The 18,082-nt window shown below is 49.2% G+C and overlaps 1 protein-coding gene across 4 annotated transcripts in view; it reads left to right on the top strand.

Moving 5' to 3' along the window:
* The window catches only part of Sp1 (transcription factor Sp8), a 29,330-nt gene extending 25,108 nt beyond the window's left edge, over positions 1–4,222 (top strand). For 3 of the 4 annotated variants that reach the window (XM_033383440.1, XM_033383438.1, XM_033383441.1), the window contains exons 3-4: positions 513–856; positions 1,597–4,222. In XM_033383440.1, coding sequence (XP_033239331.1) covers positions 513–856; positions 1,597–3,262 — 2,010 coding nt within the window. In that variant the 3' untranslated portion in view covers positions 3,263–4,222. The remainder of the gene's footprint in view (positions 1–512; positions 857–1,596) is intronic. The other variant, XM_001354361.4, reaches the window with a different exon arrangement.
* Positions 4,223–18,082: the final 13,860 nt, after the last annotated feature.

Here is an 18,082-nt window from a genome sequence, read left to right on the forward strand (position 1 = left end):
AGCCAACCCCAAAACAATCTCTGCTCGACAGAGAGCCCTCTCTAGGTCGGCACAGCCGCAGCCCTCTCTGTCAGTTCGAGGGTATCCTCAGACCGTAAAAACGCGGCCCATTCTCGGCGTTAAAAGCGAATTTCAGTTTTGATTTACGTGGCGAATTAATTTTGTGGGTTGCTGGGCCCGTCATCATCATCGTCGTCGTCATCCTCCGACCCATCTCCATCTCTCCACCTCTCCATTTTCACAATCTTCGTTGGCGTTGGCGTCGGCGTCGGCTTCGGCGGCATTAGAAGCTGCTATTGTGGCTCTTGCGGTCTCTCTCGGTTTTTGGTTTTTGGTTTCTGGCAGCAGGAAGCGAAATTGAGCATAACTAATTTGTATTTGAATAATTTGCAGTTTCACCCGAACCCCAAACCCCGAACGGCGTTTGCCGAACGAGACTTAATTAAGAAATGTAATGCGCGATTCCCCCGCAGTTCCCACGTTGCTCATCCGATATCTCTGCTGCTTTTCAGGATCATCCCAGCCTGAGAGGAACACCACTGGCCATGCTGGCCGCCCAGTGCAACAAGCTGTCCAACAAATCACCGCCCCCGCTCGCCGATGCGGCGGTGGGCAAGGGATTCCATCCCTGGAAGAAGAGCCCCAACTCCCCGGCCGCAGGCAGCAGCGGAAGTTCCGGCGGAGGGGGCGGCGGCGGTGGCGGTGGCGGAGGAGGAGGCAGCAGCGCCGGCCAACACTCGCCCTGCGCCATCTCAGCGGCCAGCTCGTCCAGCTCCAGCGGCAGCGCCAGCGGCGGAGGACAGTCGTCGAGGAGCCTCTCCTCCAGCGCCAGCACCATGGTGAACATCACAGCTAGGTAAGAAGCGCAACGGCGCACAGTGGTCTCCAAAGAAGTCCTGGTGAGGTCCTGGGCGGGTCCTGGTGGATGGATGTAGCAGTCTGGTGGACAGGCAATGATTAGCAGAAAGACAATCCAGAATGGTCCTGAGGAGAGAATAGACCTATAAAAGGTAGATAGATCATTTTTTGACTTTGAGGAGTATTCGTCTTATATCAATTGTCGCATTGTGCAAGTTAGAATTTGATCAGTTTCAGAATCGAATCGACCTATAGATCTCGTTGAACCACAATTAATTGTTAAAGGCATGCCAGAAAACATACTAGTAATATACCAGTAAAATACTATAAGTATTCCAGAAAAATACTTCAATAATACTAGGTACTAATAGCCGAATACTAAAAATACTTTGACCTCGAAGGCGAACAAAACTAGGGTTCAATGCTACGGTTTAACCTGATACTTGATCAGCGGACTATGAATGGAAGGATGGAAGATGGAATTCAGGGCATACAGAGACAGTATGAGCGTAGAAAGAAGGATTATATCGAACCAGGAACCAGAAATACATCTAACCACAGATGAACGCACACATTGGTGCGTCGAACCTTCATTCCACCTCCAGCATCATCCATCCAGCATCCATATCCATATCCATATCCAGGCACCTCCTCCAGTACTGATACTTTTGGGGACCACTGTGCGTGCGTGCACCGCCCACACAGCGCTGGATCTATACAACTCGCGAGTAATTTCAGCATCTATCCTTACAGTCGCCCATTGGCCTCCTCGTGCGCGGCGGTGAGTGGCTCGGCCTCGGTGTCGGCCTCGGCGGCGGCAGCGGCGGCGGCATCCGTCTCGGCCTACGGCGGAGATCTGTACTTCCCGAACACGGGTACCTCGACGGCGGGAATGGTGGCGGAGAACCATCACATGCACCAGGGGCTCCTGGGCAAGGTGGAGGGGGCGGCGTTCGGGTCCGTGTACTCGCGACACCCCTACGACTGGCCATTCAACGCGGTGTCGCACAAGGCCGCGGAGGCGGCCAGCGTGAACAGCGTTAACGGGTGGTGGGACATGCACAGCGCTGCGGGCAGCTGGCTGGATATGGGGAGCGCGGCTGCAGCCGGGATGCATTCGACCATGGCCAACTACGCGAGTGCCGCGGCCGCCGGCTCCGACTACTCCTCGGCCCTCTCGCACTCGCTCTCGAACACGGCCCACCTGCTGGGCTCCGGGCAGCACCTGCTGCAGGACACGTACAAGAGCATGCTGCCCGGACAGGGGGTCGGTGGCTTCTCGCTGCCGCACAGCTCCCCCTCGGCAGCGGCCACGGCGGCGGTGTCCCCACAGGCCTCGACGCCGTCGACACCGTCGCCCCGGTCGCAGCGACGGTATGCGGGGCGCGCCACCTGCGACTGCCCCAACTGCCAGGAGGCGGAGCGGCTGGGGCCGGCGGGCGTGCATCTGCGGAAGAAGAACATCCATTCGTGCCACATCCCGGGCTGCGGCAAGGTCTACGGAAAGACGTCGCATCTCAAGGCGCACCTGCGGTGGCACACCGGCGAGCGTCCCTTCGTGTGCAATTGGCTGTTCTGCGGCAAGCGCTTTACGCGCTCCGACGAGCTGCAGCGGCATCTGAGGACGCACACCGGCGAGAAGCGCTTTGCTTGCCCCGTGTGCAACAAGCGCTTTATGCGCAGCGACCATCTGGCTAAGCACGTGAAGACGCACAACGGCACGGCGCCGAACGGCATTAAGAAGGGCTCCTCGGAGTCCTGCAGCGACTCTGAGGAGGCCGCCAATCAGTCGGGTGAGTCCAACGGGCTGGGCGGCGCGACCAGTGGCCAACAGACGGGCGCGGCCGGTGGCGGCGGGGGTGGCCCAACCAGCGCCGGCTCCGGCTCGGGCTCCGGCTCTGGCTCCGGTTCGGGCTCCGGCTCCGGATCGGGGTCTGGCTCTGGCTCTGGCAGCCATCCCGGCACCCCGACCTCGCTGCACGCGCATAGCGCATCTAGCACGCCCAGCAACCTGCTGGGCGGCGGTCTGCACCTGGCCTCGCCGCACCAGATGGTCGCCGCGGGCGGGTCGCCGGTGATGCTTCACCAGCACCAGCAGCATCAGCAGCAGCAGCCCCACCAGCAGCAGTCCCACCAGCAACAGCAGCAGCAGCAACACCACCAGCAGCAGCAGCAGCAACAGCAGCAGCAGCAGCACCTCCACCAGCAGCAGCAGCACCAACAGCAGCAGCAACAGTTCGCCCAGCAGCAGCAGCAGCAGCAGCAACAGCAGCAGCAGCATCCGCACGCCCATCTGCATCACCACCATCACCACCATTTGGCGGCGGGTAGTCCGGGGCTGGAGCACCGCCTGGACCGACTCGATCCCAGCGCACTGGTGGACATCAAGCCCCCGATGGTCTGAGGGTCGCTGGGACCCTTTCTGTTCACCAACTGAGCGGAAATGGGTTCCTGGTCGGAACTGGAATTGGAATTTCTATGCAACCCCAGCAGCTTACTAAACTATATCTACGAGTGATCAAAATCAGTCGATCAATCGATCAATCGATCAGTCGGTCAGTCGGTCAGTCGATTAGTCGGTCAGCTGATCAGCCGATCGAATATACTCGTACATAATATACAATATATTCTATAATGCATAATGTATAATGTTTTTTTTTGTGATTACCTTACATCTGGAATAAATATAAACATTTTATGGCGATGCATCGATGCAGTGGTGCAGTGGGAGTAGGAGTAGGAGTAGGCTCTTGCCTATCAGAAGATAAAGATAAAGATAAAGATATTACTCGTATAATTGTAAATATTCGATGCACTCTCTATATGTCTATGCCCGTAACCACCCAGCAGAACACACACACACACTTATCGAGCACTCAACAAAAACATTGCTTGTCGCTAGCTTAAGATCTGGAAGTATATCATGCAGTATATACTCGTACAACAATAGTATATTCGATATGGGATGTAAGCAGGAGGACGAGGATGATCTATATTTTTTTTTCGACTTTTTTTTAATAGTTAGTAGAGGATACAATACTATATGTAGTATATATACACGGGTATACATATGTATGTATGCAGAATTCGTTTTTTTTCTTAGGCAGTAAGTAAGCTAATCCTAAAACAATCTCTGAATGAATATTAACCAACAGACAAGCTTCGAGCACACACACACACACACACACACAGATTAAGGGGGAAATAAGTAAATTAAATCTCAAACTATTTGTTGAAAATTTATATGCAATTCTAAAAAAAAACACCCCCTACAAATATATATATATATACACTATATACTATAGTTATATGGATATGGCAGAGAGCGAAGAGCAGAGAGCGGAGAAAAGAGGAAGATAATATATTTCTAGTCCAATTACGAAGCGGCAAATGTGGGGGGAAGGGAGAAAATGATTCGGGGCGGGGCGGGGCGGGGGGGCAATGGATAATGAAAACTGTATGTAAAAAGCTAAGCGAATACCTTTGGAACGGCGGCAGCCCGTCTCTAGTTCTATCTCTATCTTGTACATTAGAATACTTTCACGATCTATTTTTGCTATCCCCAAACAGACGGACAGACAGACAGATACAGATACAGATACGTTTAGACGCTAGTGCTTTATCAGACTAAAAACAAAAAGAAAACAAAGAAAACTAAAACTAAATGTGTTTTTGTTGTTTTATTTGAACGTAGGCTTAGTGCAGATACTTAGATACTTAGCATAAGTCCCACCCACCCGCACAGCACCCCCAAAACACACACAGACACACACACACACACACACACACACACACACTCCGATTAGTGCTTTGACTAGTTTATGGATTTATGTATGTATGTGTATGTGGACCATAAGCCGCCGCCGCATCAGCAATTTATCATCTTCTATTATTTTTTTTTCGTCTATGTAAATTAATTATTTAAACTACAAATACAAATACAGATAAACTAAAATATTTAAATTTCATTCAAAATAAATGTACAACAAAACCCGGAGACTCTCGATTGATTTTGGGACTTGGGACTGCCGCTCTTGGGGCGGGGTGGCTGGGCGGAGGGGGAAGGTGGAAGGTGGAGAGGCGGAATCAATTTGGCAAAGCGGCTCTGCTAAATTGTATCTTTGTATCTGCAGTTCATAAGCGTAAAATATGTCTCTGATTGAGGGTTGCGCTTTTTCGGGGGATGCTTCCTGCCTTCCTGCTGCCTGCTGCCCGCTTCCTGCCGAAGCGACATGGGTGCCATGGGTCGTTAACGACTTTTAACGCTCGCAATCTCCGTCAAGTGGATGCTGGTGCTGCCGAGGCGAGTGTGTGGGTGATTTAAATTTTATTACCGTAGATTTGTGGACCGCACCCCCAGGAACCCCACATAAGCCGAGGAACGGAACGGAGGGGAGCGGAGCGGAACCCTTGGGTCAGACCTCCGAACAGATTGAGATTGAAGTGGGTGCAGATTGTTTCTCCCCCTTGGTTACAGATTTTTCAGAATCCAGATTCTAGATTCCAGACTTGTGATTCCTGATTCCTGATTCCTGAGTCTGGGAGTGGATTACGCTGCGCAGTTATTTTCCCCGCTTATGTTTTGACATTCACAATGGGGGTGTGGTTTCCGCGGGGGGAGGCGGGGACAAGGATGAAAGGCAAAAACAATTTGCCAGGGCAATGAATTGAAGATACACTTTTGTGTGTTGTATGTTTGAATAGTGATCATCTGGACCGGAGTGGCCTGTGAGAGCCACAAGGAATCCATCGAACAGAGAGTTTTGTTTGCCATTAATCGAGAATTAAGGGAAAATGTGTATACAATCCTTGAGTGGTTTCAATAAATGTATGTCTCTGCAAACTATGAGTAAACAATCTTTAACTTTACGGAAAGATCTATGGAAAGCTGCGAGTGAGCGCCTTTGTTTCGAGCAATTAAAGTTGACTGCCAGCAAACCTCAGGGAAGATGAATCTGTTCCTGGAAGGAGGCCGGGGGGGGGGCCAGGGCCAGGGCCAGGGCCTCAAGTGCGCCAGGACTATCCGGCTATATCCTTGTGCAATCGCTGACTTCTGTTTCTGTTTCGGGGTATTGTTCGTCACATGGTAGCCGTGTCCTGCTGTGCTCTGTCCTCGTTCTCGTTCTCGTTCTCCCACTCTGCCGGCAAGCCATAGTCAAATTTCAAAAGAGTGCCAGAGCAAGTTGTAAATTAAAATAATGAAAAATACACAACACACACAGAGAGACAGGGAGAAAGGGAAAGCAGGGCTCGCAAAAGAGACAGTGAGAGACATAAAACAAAAGACGGGACATGCGTTTGGCATCGGCTTGCAAAGGACATGGATGGATAGTACTGTTGTGTGTGTGTATGGGGAAGGACTAGAACAGAACAGAACGAAACCCCATTCCAGATGAGCAGAAAAGGTAAGGTGAACCAGCAGCAGGCTTGGGCAGAGCGAAAGAGAAGAAGGGGCACAGACAGGGACGGCAAGAGATGATAAATGGCCATCACTGCGGCGCTGACAAAATCATTAGCAGCAAACTTTAATTAAAATATGATTTTCACACATTTGAGCAGAGTTAGGCGCCAGAACGTACAGTTCTACATGCAATCTCCATCCCATTCCCATTCCCATTCCCATACGCAATGCCCGAGTCCCCGAACACCGAAAATTGTCAACACTTTTCCCTTTTTGTGGGGCGGGACAGATCCAGAGATCCGGCGGAGAGGATGCCGAAGGCATTTCAAGAATCTTTTAATGGTTGCCACGCCCTCGCCGGCCCCCGTTCACAAATCTTGTTCACACATTGTTTTCATTAAGCACGAAAAAAAGGAAAGGCGCACAGAAAATATTTGCATACCCTGTACTTCCAGGCCCGCCCAAGGGCGTATATGGCCCTTGGGGACAACTACATGGTGTGTGACACGGCAAGAGAGCAGAGCAGATTGGCATATGGAAGTTGTTAAGGTAAATGGATAATGGATAATATCTGGCACTGATTGAAGGCAAGATCAATTGTGAGAAAAGGCCATGATTGGCCTATGAGTATTTGTATAAGCCAGGGACCCTAAATACTAGTAAACTATATACTGTATACCGTCCTATAATATACGGCTTCTGAGTTACCATTATTAATGGATAATAATTTATGCCATAAGCTGCAATACCACCCATGTGTATAGTTATTTGAAACTAAACCATTAACCAAATCAATACCAAACCATTTAACCGTGTTACGAGTATGCCAATCAATCGGGATTAAGGTGCTTCTTTCCAATCATATATTGCTGATCGAGGTCCAGAAATCACTGTAAAATCTAGGGCATTCGCAGAGTCGATCATCTGCCGTTGTCGTTGCCACTGTCGTGTGTGCATCTTGAATCTTGTTTGAATCTTTGGTCGGCGGCTGAATGGAGTCTCCGTGATTTGCTGGCTGTTGTGGTCGGCCGGGAGTTGTTCTCGGAGTTGTTTCTGGTTGTCGGTTGTCATCTTCTTTCGACATCTGTTTGCATTTGACACGATTATTTATGTTTATCGCGCGTTAAATGCGCGCTATTATCAGCATAATAATCGTAATTAAAAGCCAACTAATTTATGGCAGTGATTTATGTATGCCTCGCTCTCACATTCCTCGCATTCCCTCCGAGCACCGAGCATCGAGCACCGAGCACTGAGCACCGAGCTCTGAGCTCCGGTTCCGTTCTGGTTACTTCACCGTCTGTTTCGTGGCTCCGCGGCTCCGTGGCTCTGTCTCTGGAGTTTGGTCTCAATTTACGCAATACGGGGGACGTCCCGCCGGGCCAGGCATCAGGGATCAGGGTACGACCATCCAGGGACCATCCAGTCAGTGCTGCCCGCCCGCTGGGTATTTTAATCTCATTAACTGTCGACGCGATTTCGGTCTCATTCCGTCCTGATTCTGATTACAACTGTGTTGTTGTGGCTGCAATAACATTTAAGCAAATTGCATTTGTTGTCCTGCGGCTTCTCTCACACTCCGTTTCCATTCCACGTAGGGGAGTGGACTGAAGAGGGTCCGTCCTCAGGGTCGCGTGCGACGCGATAATGCAATCGAAGCTAAATTGTCGTGTCCTTGCTTAAGAAGGGGATCCCTCGATGCCGATAGCCCAGCAGATAGCTGCCTAGCTTTCAAGGAACTCCGCAAAGCACTCCGTCCAGGTTTCTCCATTTCTGCTGCATAATTTCGGGGGCTTTGATTATTGCAAATATTTCTGATCGCTCATTTCATTTTCGACAACCTAAGAAATGTCGCCATTTGTGAGTGCCTCGTTCAAACTACTCCAAAAAGGAAATTCCGCGGTGGATATAGACAGCTTTTTTCTTGGATATATCGACTGTTTTCCTTCTACCCATTCAGAGAACCCATTCATTAAGAATTCTCCGCAGGTCTTCCAGCAAATGGCCTCGATTGTTGCCTTTTTAGCCACTAATTGCTCAATTAGACCGTGCCACGGCCTGAACCTGAACCACACCCACTCACCCACTCACCCACACCCCCTTTCTCCCACTCACCCACTCACACAGCCCAAGAGAACCCTCCTCCTCCTGCTGCTAACCCCACCATAAACCATAAGGCAATTATCTCTTGTACTCGAACTGTACCTCAAAGGCGGTCATAGACATGCTCCGGAATATGTTTCTATTACAGATAGGTACGGCATGTACTTTGGCATATGCGAGTACAGGTACGGGTACACATACGATGTACGATGGGCAGATGGGGCACGCCTAATAAGTTCGTTAACAAGTCCTCGAATGGAAATGGTTATATTTAATTCCGTTTCTCCTATTCCGATTGCCGAACCTATCATTTTGGGCTGCGTGCGGTGTACGGAGAAGCGGAGCGAACGGAAGTCGTGAAAGGGTTCAGGTTGAGGTTTCTCCCCCTTTGGCCGCTTTGTCCGCGTTGTCCCCTTCGAAGTTGGACACAGTTGGGAGACTTTTAGGCCTGCCTGTGAAAGTGCAAGTACAGTGGACACTACCTGTCTGGTATGTAAATAATTGAACGCGTATTTTTGGGCACTGTTTTCGGGGGCAGAGACAGAGACAGAGGCAGAGGCTGAGAGAAACCCAAGTCGATAACCCTTTTCTGCGTACTCCAAATGCCATTTAATTGTGGCGCGCCCAGACCCAGACCCCGAGCCAGTCCCAGTCCCAGTCCCAGACCAGGTCCTGGCACGCAATCCCCGGGATGGGCGAGGACTCTGCCAGACGGCTGGCTGGCTGGTTGCTGCTAGTGGCTGCTGCTGCCGCTCAATCGATGGGAGAGATATGACTATGACCCGACCCAAAGTTGCATTTAATTATGTCAGATTGGATCTGTTCGGGGATCTGTTCCGTGCACGCTTCATTGCAGCCAACTGGCGCACGGGGACGAAGGACACGCAAGGCCAAAGGACAAAGGAGCCCAGGGGCCCAGGAGCCCAGGGGCCAAAGAAGCAGGAACAAAGAGTTGTGTGGAGAGGAGCCAGTTCCTTAACCTCGGCCGCCGCATCAAGGACTGGTACACTTGCCGGGGCCCAGCGTCAAGTATCCTTAGACAATTACCGCGCTTCCATCTCCAACTCCATCTCCAACTCCAACTCCAATTCCATCGCCATCTCCCTGAGCTGAGCTGTGAGCTGAGAGCTGAGATGATTATCTGCTAGAGTTAAATTCGATACCGTCTATTAGCCTCGTTATTATCCCTTTCTGCTGCTGCTGCCGTGCTCCTGCATGTGTCTCCTGTGTCCTCGCATGTGTGTGAGCGCGCCCTGAGTTCCTGCCATTTCTGGCATTGCCATTTGAAGTGGTATCGTGTGTCAGCCCTTCATTGCTGAATCGAATCGAGCAGAATCTTCCTTCATTCATCACTGGGTGCTCTCTCCCTCACTCCCTCTCTCCCTCTCCCTCAGCACGCAGAGTTCCTGTGTTGTACCTGTTGTCCTCCGCCAGCCAGTCCTTCCCACGCTGCGAAAGGAATAATAGTTTCCATTGACGAAATGGGAGACGGACGATGCCGATGCCGATGCTCAGGACGAAGACCACAGGAAGTTGCTGCGAGAGTGTTGAACTATTTGTCGGCTTATCATCCATCATCCGCACATTAGATGATACCATTCCGATGCCATTCCCTGCTAATATAAGTTTTCGGTTTCACAAAAAACCCAACGAAAAAAGGTGGATAGAACAACGTTGCCAACATGTGTTAGAGCCGGAGACAGGAGAGACAGGAGGGACAGGAGATTCAGGGGGGGGCACGGTAGTCGGTAGTCGGTATTCGGTATTCGGTATTCGGGGGATCAAGTAGTTTTTATCAGATTTCCCTTTTGGCACAACTTGCTCGATTCTCACAATTAGCCCCCCTCCCTCCCGCTGCCCCGCTGTCCCACTGTCCTTCTGTCGGTTTCGTTTCTGTTCCAGATGCTCCTCCTTTTTTTGTTCTGTTTCCCATATCGGAACACGCCCACTTGTCAACATTGCATTCGTGAAAACTGAAAAAAACTGAAAAAAAAAACCACCGAGCAAAAGGAGAAAAACAAAACTAGAGCCTGAGCCTGAGCCTTAGCCAATGGAAACCCCCAAACCCGTAGCCAAACCCAAGCCCAAACCCAAACCCAAACGAGCATCAGAAATTCTCTATGAACGCAGCTGTCCACGAAAGTTGGCTTACTTTATAATTAATATTTTTCCAAATGAAAGGTATTACAATTAGTTTCTTTTTCTTTTTTTGTATTCTTTGTATTCTTTTTTTAACATGATATCCCCGCATTTTTGCGGTTTCACGCTGCTGTCGTGCGGCTTGTTAGGCAGGACCCTGGAAAAGTTCCAATACTCGTACAAAGTGTGGCCAACAAGTGGAGCAAACATGTCGATATATGATACCCTTCCAACGGGAATCAGAGGCTATCCATTGATCCATTTGAAGTCCCCGAAAATCCAAAACGAATGGCTTTATTTCACAGAGTATCTCAGACCTAGAAACACCTTAAAGGCCCCCTCTATATACATAGGTGTGATGCGTCCTTCGCAGGTGAAGCCTCATGCCCATTCGCGTCGTGTAGAGTGCAATGGGAAAAAGCAAATCCTGGCGCACATGCCTTTCGCACCACAGCCACAGGACATCATCAATTATTCAGAGAGCTTCGCATGGGAAAGGCGCTGCTCGCTCTCTCAACGAGGTGCCACAAAAAAACGCAGAGGGAAACAAAGCCAGGCCAGGAAGTCATCGGAAACGATTAATAATTATTGTATTTTTTCCATTTCAGCTTGTTTTTTCCATTGTTTTGTGTTATGAAAATTATAGAGCTGCAAAAGTTTTCGATTTAGTGCCAGTTCCAGTTTGTCAGCTCCTCGTCAGTACGTCCTGGGAAACCCTGGGAAACCCTGGGAACCGGCGCCAGTTGTCCCACTCGATGGTGCCACGTATCCGTGTCCGAGCCCGTGCCTGTGTCTGTGTCTGTGTCCGGTGTTTTGTCAACAGATGTGTGGGTTCCATGGTTCCATGGGTCCATGCGTGCCCCGCCAGCAGTCAACAGCTCTGCTTACGTAAACAGAATTGTGCAACAAATTGTTGTCTTTTCTCTAGTACAATCGAAACGAAGGGAGTCTGAACACCCGCCCACCTGGTCAGGCCTTGTGCGTGGAAGAGTGGGAGATCCTGATTGCAAAATCAGTCAAAAAGAAACTTAAAATTGGCTGTGAAAAAGAGGAGGAATCGACCAAGGGGAGGCCCACGATGAAGGAAGAAGGCAGAGAATTTTTGGGAAGAGCACAGCTCTCTAGATCTCCTTGCAAAACTGGCAGACTCTCCTTAAAACTGTTCTCAGTGATGCTCTCACACGAATTCCTGACGAAAATCATTTGTCGCTATCCACTCAGGCAGAATAATTTAGTCGTCGAGAAAGCCGTCTGTGAAAGTCTGCGCAGACTGTCAGCTATTGCCTACCAGCAATTGTGCGTGCTAATTTAAAGTAAAAAGAGACTTTTACATAGAGGAAACTCTGGTCTGACTGCTGACTGCCGACTGCTGATCCCTGACTGTTTTTTGGTTTAATTGAATTTGCCGGCGGACAACAATGGCCGTGAGGCATTGAGCCGCACAGCCAGTGACATTTACGCAATTTGACATAATCCATTTAGCATTAATCACAGAGGAGAAACACACACAGGGGTAGAGTTACCTGAAGCTGAACCCGAACTAGGACCAGAACCAGAACCAGAGCCCGGGGCTGACCAATGTCCTGGGAGCAACCCTTTGCCCTCGTACTCGCCCTAGTACTGTGTGGCTGTCCCCGACTCTACTCACATCATTGGCATTTTATGGAGTATTTGCCGGACAAGTAGCTATTAAAATTAATGATTTAATTGCAAAATGATCAGCAATTGCCGTTCTGTGTGCTGTATTCAGTGTGAGGCAGGCACTGGCAGTAGTTAAGACGAAATTTGTTCAATGCGATTCGATTCGATTCGATTCGATTTGTTTCGATTCGATATGCTGCGCCTTGCAATTTGCCAAAGGCCGCTGCCACATATGTCTCTAAGTATCTAAGTGTCTCAGTATCTGAGTATCTGAGTATCTGTATCTGTGGCTGGGCTGGGCTTGGAAGGGGAAGTCGCAATTGTTGCTGGCCCACTGGCAATAGCCATAGGAATGTGTGCAATTTGTCATTATATTAATTGTTGTCTGGCACTGGCACTGGCACTGGCACTGGCACTGGGCTTAGTGCAAAGTTTGTTTAGGCCAGAGAGGAGACACTCTCGCTCTCCTCAAAGAAGCCGAACTTTTTATCGTAATAGAGACACTTCCAGGAAGTTGTTACGGGGCCACAAAGCAGCAGAAGCAGCAGTAACAGCAGTAGCCACACACAAAAGGAAGTGCCACAAATTGGCCAGCCTGGCCCGGCAAAAAAGTTCCACAGTGGCCACAGGACAACAATTGGACTCTGGCTCTGAAAGGAAAACGACAACGACAACGGCAAAGGCAAAAAGTCAGTAAGGATAAGGTTAGGGATAAGGAAAATGGGAAACCCAGAGAGAAGTCAAAGTCCATTCAATGCGGCAACGATTGTGAGTCGATTGTTTGCCCAAGTAATTGATACGCTCACTCAATGGCGGGAAGAGAGACCCGAGGACAATAACACGCATAAATGTCAACTTTATGTAACTGACAATGATGCCCGGGACACGGGGCCCCTTAGTCCTGCGTCCTGCGTCCTTCGCCCTGCGCCCTGGGTCCACAGTCCACAGATCACAGTCAAGCCAACAATGGGGGATGTGGTCGGGCGTCGAGGACAACGCAGCATGCGACACAATTTATCAATTAAAGGAAATTCTCTCGTTTTCCGTTCACCATTTCCCATTTCCCATTTGTCCCCTGCGCCCCTGTGTGTTGTGCGACGAGGCCTTCTAATTACGCGACATGCGCTGACAAATTTTCACAGCGACAACTTCTGTCTGGTCTGCCTCGGTCCTCGGTCTTCGGTCCCCGGTCTCTGGTCCCTGGTCCATGTTCTCGCCTTGGACAATGGCACAGGGGCTCGTAAATCCCAATAAACGATGATAATGGCTGTCAATTTTCGGTTGCTGCAGCAGGAGAAGCATTTGTCTGATCGATGGATCGATCCGATCCCCGATCCCCGATCCTCGATCACAGCCAGATTGCATGTGGCATGATGATGCATCCTCTCCCCTCTGGCTAACCACAGAAGTGTCGTTCAGGTCCAGGGCCGGGGCCAGGGCAAGGGCCCCGCTCTCCTCCTCGAGTATTTCAATCAACAAAGGTCCCGGGTCCTCAGCATGTGGTCCCCACACGGACCATCCATCCATCCAACGCGTCCTGCGAGGACAAAAACATGCAAAACTCAAACAAAAAACCAAAAATACTACAAAAAAGAAACCAAAGAGGAATAAAACTTTAAATTGGAAATCGCGCCTGATGTGTTTGTGCGTTAATTTCGATCCGACAACAAATGCTGCAAGGAGGGGAGAGGGAAAGAGTCCGTGTTTTGTCAAACTTTTTAATTGCTTAACGAACTTTCTGCACAATTGGCATTTATCGAGTCGAGCGACTTCCTCTGAATGGCCCGATCCGACCCGTGACCCGACCCGACTCATTAGCCACACTCCACTGCACCTCCAAAGTTCATTGCAGGAAACTCTTTTGCATAATTCGCAATGCGATCTCGATCTCCAGATGTATTGTATGCCGAGCGCTGCTTCCAATCAATCCTCAGTGAGCAAATGTTTGGCAACAATTCCGAACAATATCGGATTTGAAGGAAAGGATAATACTAGGGATGTATAGGGATATGTTTTACCAGAAGAATAACCTCAAAGAAAGCTCAAAGAAAGCTCCTATCTACACGTATAGCTTTCCTCAGACACTGCTCTGCGTTGGATCCATGATTATTTGGATTGATATGCATCGATTGACCTGCAGAAGAATAATCCTTACATCCTAGGCTTCCACAGAGAAAGGTCCTTCTAGAGACTGATCCTCTCCACATTCGCCTCAACTGCAACCTGAATAAATGCGAAATTTGTATAGCTTTTTGTTTGATTTCGCAAAACATATAATTTTCACAAACTTTGCTTAGCAAAAAAAAACCACAAAGATATGGAAAAAACTAAACGCTTTGTGCAAAATGTTCAACAAAACGCTGACCAAAGTGGGCGTGGTTCGGCCCCCTGATTACATTACAACAAACACGGACAACAATGAGCAAAATTAAATAAACATTGGGGCCCCGTCGTCGTATGTGATTACCGCAAATAAACGTTGGAAACAACACAAAAAAAGGAAGAAAAAACGATGGAAAAAGAATGAGAAATTATAATGGAAAATGTGAAAAATGCGAATGGGACAATAATCAGCTTTCAGGTGGATATCAATACAATGGCCACAGAAAACAGAAAACAGCAGAAAAAAAACTGTCAACGGAACGAGGGCCACGCCCATCGGGGCCGCCTTCGACTATAATTACGCGGTTAACGTTAATAATCAGTTTATAGCACATACTATAGGAGTATATCTATTTTGTATTATTTATTCTGGCCATGTCCCATGAGCGAACGGATGATACGCGTAGTTGGAGACACTCGCAGAGAAAGAAAGAGATGGATACAGAATACAGAGGGACAGAGTGACTGAGTGACAGAGAGGGTAAGATATTGGAAGCATTCAACCCTCTCCTCGGCCTGGCCAACGATTGTTTTGTTGTGGCCCAAAGCCACTGCCGATTGGCTTCGCTTCACTTCACTTCACTTGGCTTCTCTCCTCCATCCACCATCCACCATCCGCCTTCCATCTCCTTCTGTTCAACAATCCGTTTTGGCCATCTGCAAAGAGCAGACCCCTTCTCCTCCTCCGCCTCTGACCCCACGCTCATCTGCCATGGTCGATAGACCTTGGTAATCGCTCGGCTTGCGGTCACCATGGTAGGAGTATCTCCTCGGTTGGCGTGCACTTTTTCAGCTCAACTGCCATTTAGCTGCAAATTGAATAACGCATCGGAATACAATCAAATGATGGAAAATGATGGAAAACAAAGAAAACAGCATGCGTGCAGAAGAGTGCAGACTGGGCACCAGGGGAAACGTCACCAATGGGGGGCACTAGAACCTACTAGAACCCTAGAATCGTCAACTTCTTGGCAGTCACGCACACACGCCATGGCAACCCTTTCTTTTTGTTTTTCGTTTCGTTTTGTTTTTGCTGCGACACACACGCACTTTTCAATGAAACTTGCAACCTGCCACCGTGTAATTGGGATAAGTACAGGCCACAGGCCGCAGGCAACTATTGGTTAGAAAACTTGGCCCAAATGCCCCTGCCCCTGCCCCAGCCACGCAGAGTCAGAGTCAGAATCAGTCAGCGGTGAAGGATGAAGGCAAACCCTGTATCGGAATCCCATGGCCATGATTGGGGGCTCGGATCGGTCTGGGGATGTGGCCAACATAGCAGAAGTATTTCCTATGTCAGAATACTTAATTTGAAGTAATATCGTTCTCCTTAATCCTTCGATCTGATCTGAATAAAAGGAAGAAACATCTTTTGGAAACTTTAAATTTTTCCCTGGAAATTGTTCGCATAAAATCTTAACCAAATAGTGCAATAATAAATTCAATCTTAGCAACGGATTTATAAATATTGTAGTCGATTTTGAATGCTCCGAAAGCAAGGAAAATATTTCATCTGAATTATTCTTTCTATTCTGATTCGTCATAGATTCTGCAAGAAGCAGCTGCATTCCAGAAAGGAATACTTTTTTCTGGCGTATTTTTAGAGATTTTATAAGTCGCTTAAGTTCTGCTACTTCCTCGAGATATCCCAAACAAAACCCCTAAAGTTAATGGCCCAATAATCCATTCAGTTTATTTGCCCACAAACAAATTCGCAGAAGATTTGCCCTAATCCTTTGGCCAGCATACTCATTAGGCTGTCATAACCGGGGCCCCACCCATAGGGAAACTGCCCCGCCATCCTCACATCCTCACAGTTCTCATGCATTGAGAGCGACTCTGATCCGCATTAAAATCGAGTGCGAATCCTGTTAGAGATCGGCAAATGGGTTCGGGGTTTCCTGCAAAATTTTTAAGTGTATCAGCGCCCACACAATTATGTAGCCTGCTGGACACGCCCACTCTAAAACGGGTATGGGGGGGAGGGGAGGGGATGGCAGTATTATGAATATTCCCAAAAAAGGATTACAAGGACGTGCAGCTGATTAGGTTGACACGTTCCAGGGAAGGTTCCTGGTGCCGCTGCCATTGCCAATACCGCCTCCTCCTTCCTTTCTCGTAATTGTGTGTGCAGCCAAGGGCTTTGTGCGGATTGCCCAAATGCAGGCCAGGGCCCAGAGCCAGAGCCAGAGGCAGAGCTAGGGCCAGGGCCAGGGACAAGGCCCGGGCCAGGATGCAGGCCAGAACAATGGGCATTCCTGCATTCGATGCTGAAGAAGGCGGCAGTGGAGGCGGGACGGGCGTACCAATTGTGCGACGACGAGCGACAAACGCGAGCCCTTTCCATGGAGGAGCGGGAGGAGAGCCACCGGGAGGAGGACGTGAGCCGGGACCATAACCAGGAGCAATGACGAGGTGCAAAATCCCGAATGATGCCTGGTGCCTGCTGCCACGCCCCCCAACAGTAGCCAGGACCTTCGACAGCCGGCCCATTTCTGGCGCGAGTTTTTATTATTATTATATTATTTTCTTGTTTTATTTTTTGCATTCGAGCCCTGGACCAGCAGACTGGGGACGGTGGCGGTGGACGGGTGCAGCGATTCATTTGACGGGCGGGCGTGACACGCCCACTCTCTGCAAGGGCGCGTGGAAAGGGGGGCGGGGGCAAGGACTCGTTGCCTGTCACATGTCAAACCGGAAGTGTGCGAAAAACCCAAGGCAAATAATACACTGCGGAAAAAAGGAGCAAAAAGAAGAGCGAACTTATGTACAATTTAACTGGAAATAATCCCTGATTTAATAAACTAAATTTAATAAATTCGTTGAAAATTAATGCATATATATAAAACATAATTATTAACACCAAATTAAGTTTGGGCGATAATTTTTGTAGAATATTTTTAAGCAAAAATATAATTTGTTTACTTTTTTGCATTACTAAATCTTTTGTTTAATTTCGAATGTGAAATTTGGGCACGTGTACCGCCACTCCATCCCTCTCGCTCTCACTCTCTCATTCTATATTTAGCTCTCGCTCACTCCTATACAATGGTTGGCCGTCTGTGATTTGTCGTAATTACGCAGAACTCCACGCAGGACGCTAGGCAGGACTCGGCACCCTTTTCTTTCATTGAATTCCGCACTAATATAATTATAGAGCCGGGGCCGGAAGCGCTTTCACAGCACCCAAATCTCGCACCGAATCGCAGATGCTGAGGCACGGGGTGCCAGCAGCCGAGGAGAGCTTTGTGCGACTGCGACTGCGTCTGCGTCACGGCGTGTCCTGGCGAGCGGAAGCCAGGTCCCTGATGGATGGATGGCTGGATGGATAGATGGATGGAATGCCAACGCGCAGACCTTTAGCCACTCCAATCGCTCGTCGAAATCTTCGCCGGGATCTGCCAACATATAATTATCGCCACAATACTCCGAGTATCGTTTTTCAAGCATCCTGTCCGCGTCCGCGTCCTCGTCCTCGTCCTCGACCTTGCTGCAGCTGCCTCTATTTGGCTCCTGCTATTGCTCCTCCTCCTCCTCCTTCTTTCCCCGGGGTGCGAC

This window comes from Drosophila pseudoobscura, chromosome X, assembly GCF_009870125.1.
Source record: "Drosophila pseudoobscura strain MV-25-SWS-2005 chromosome X, UCI_Dpse_MV25, whole genome shotgun sequence".
NCBI lineage: Eukaryota > Metazoa > Arthropoda > Insecta > Diptera > Drosophilidae > Drosophila > Drosophila pseudoobscura.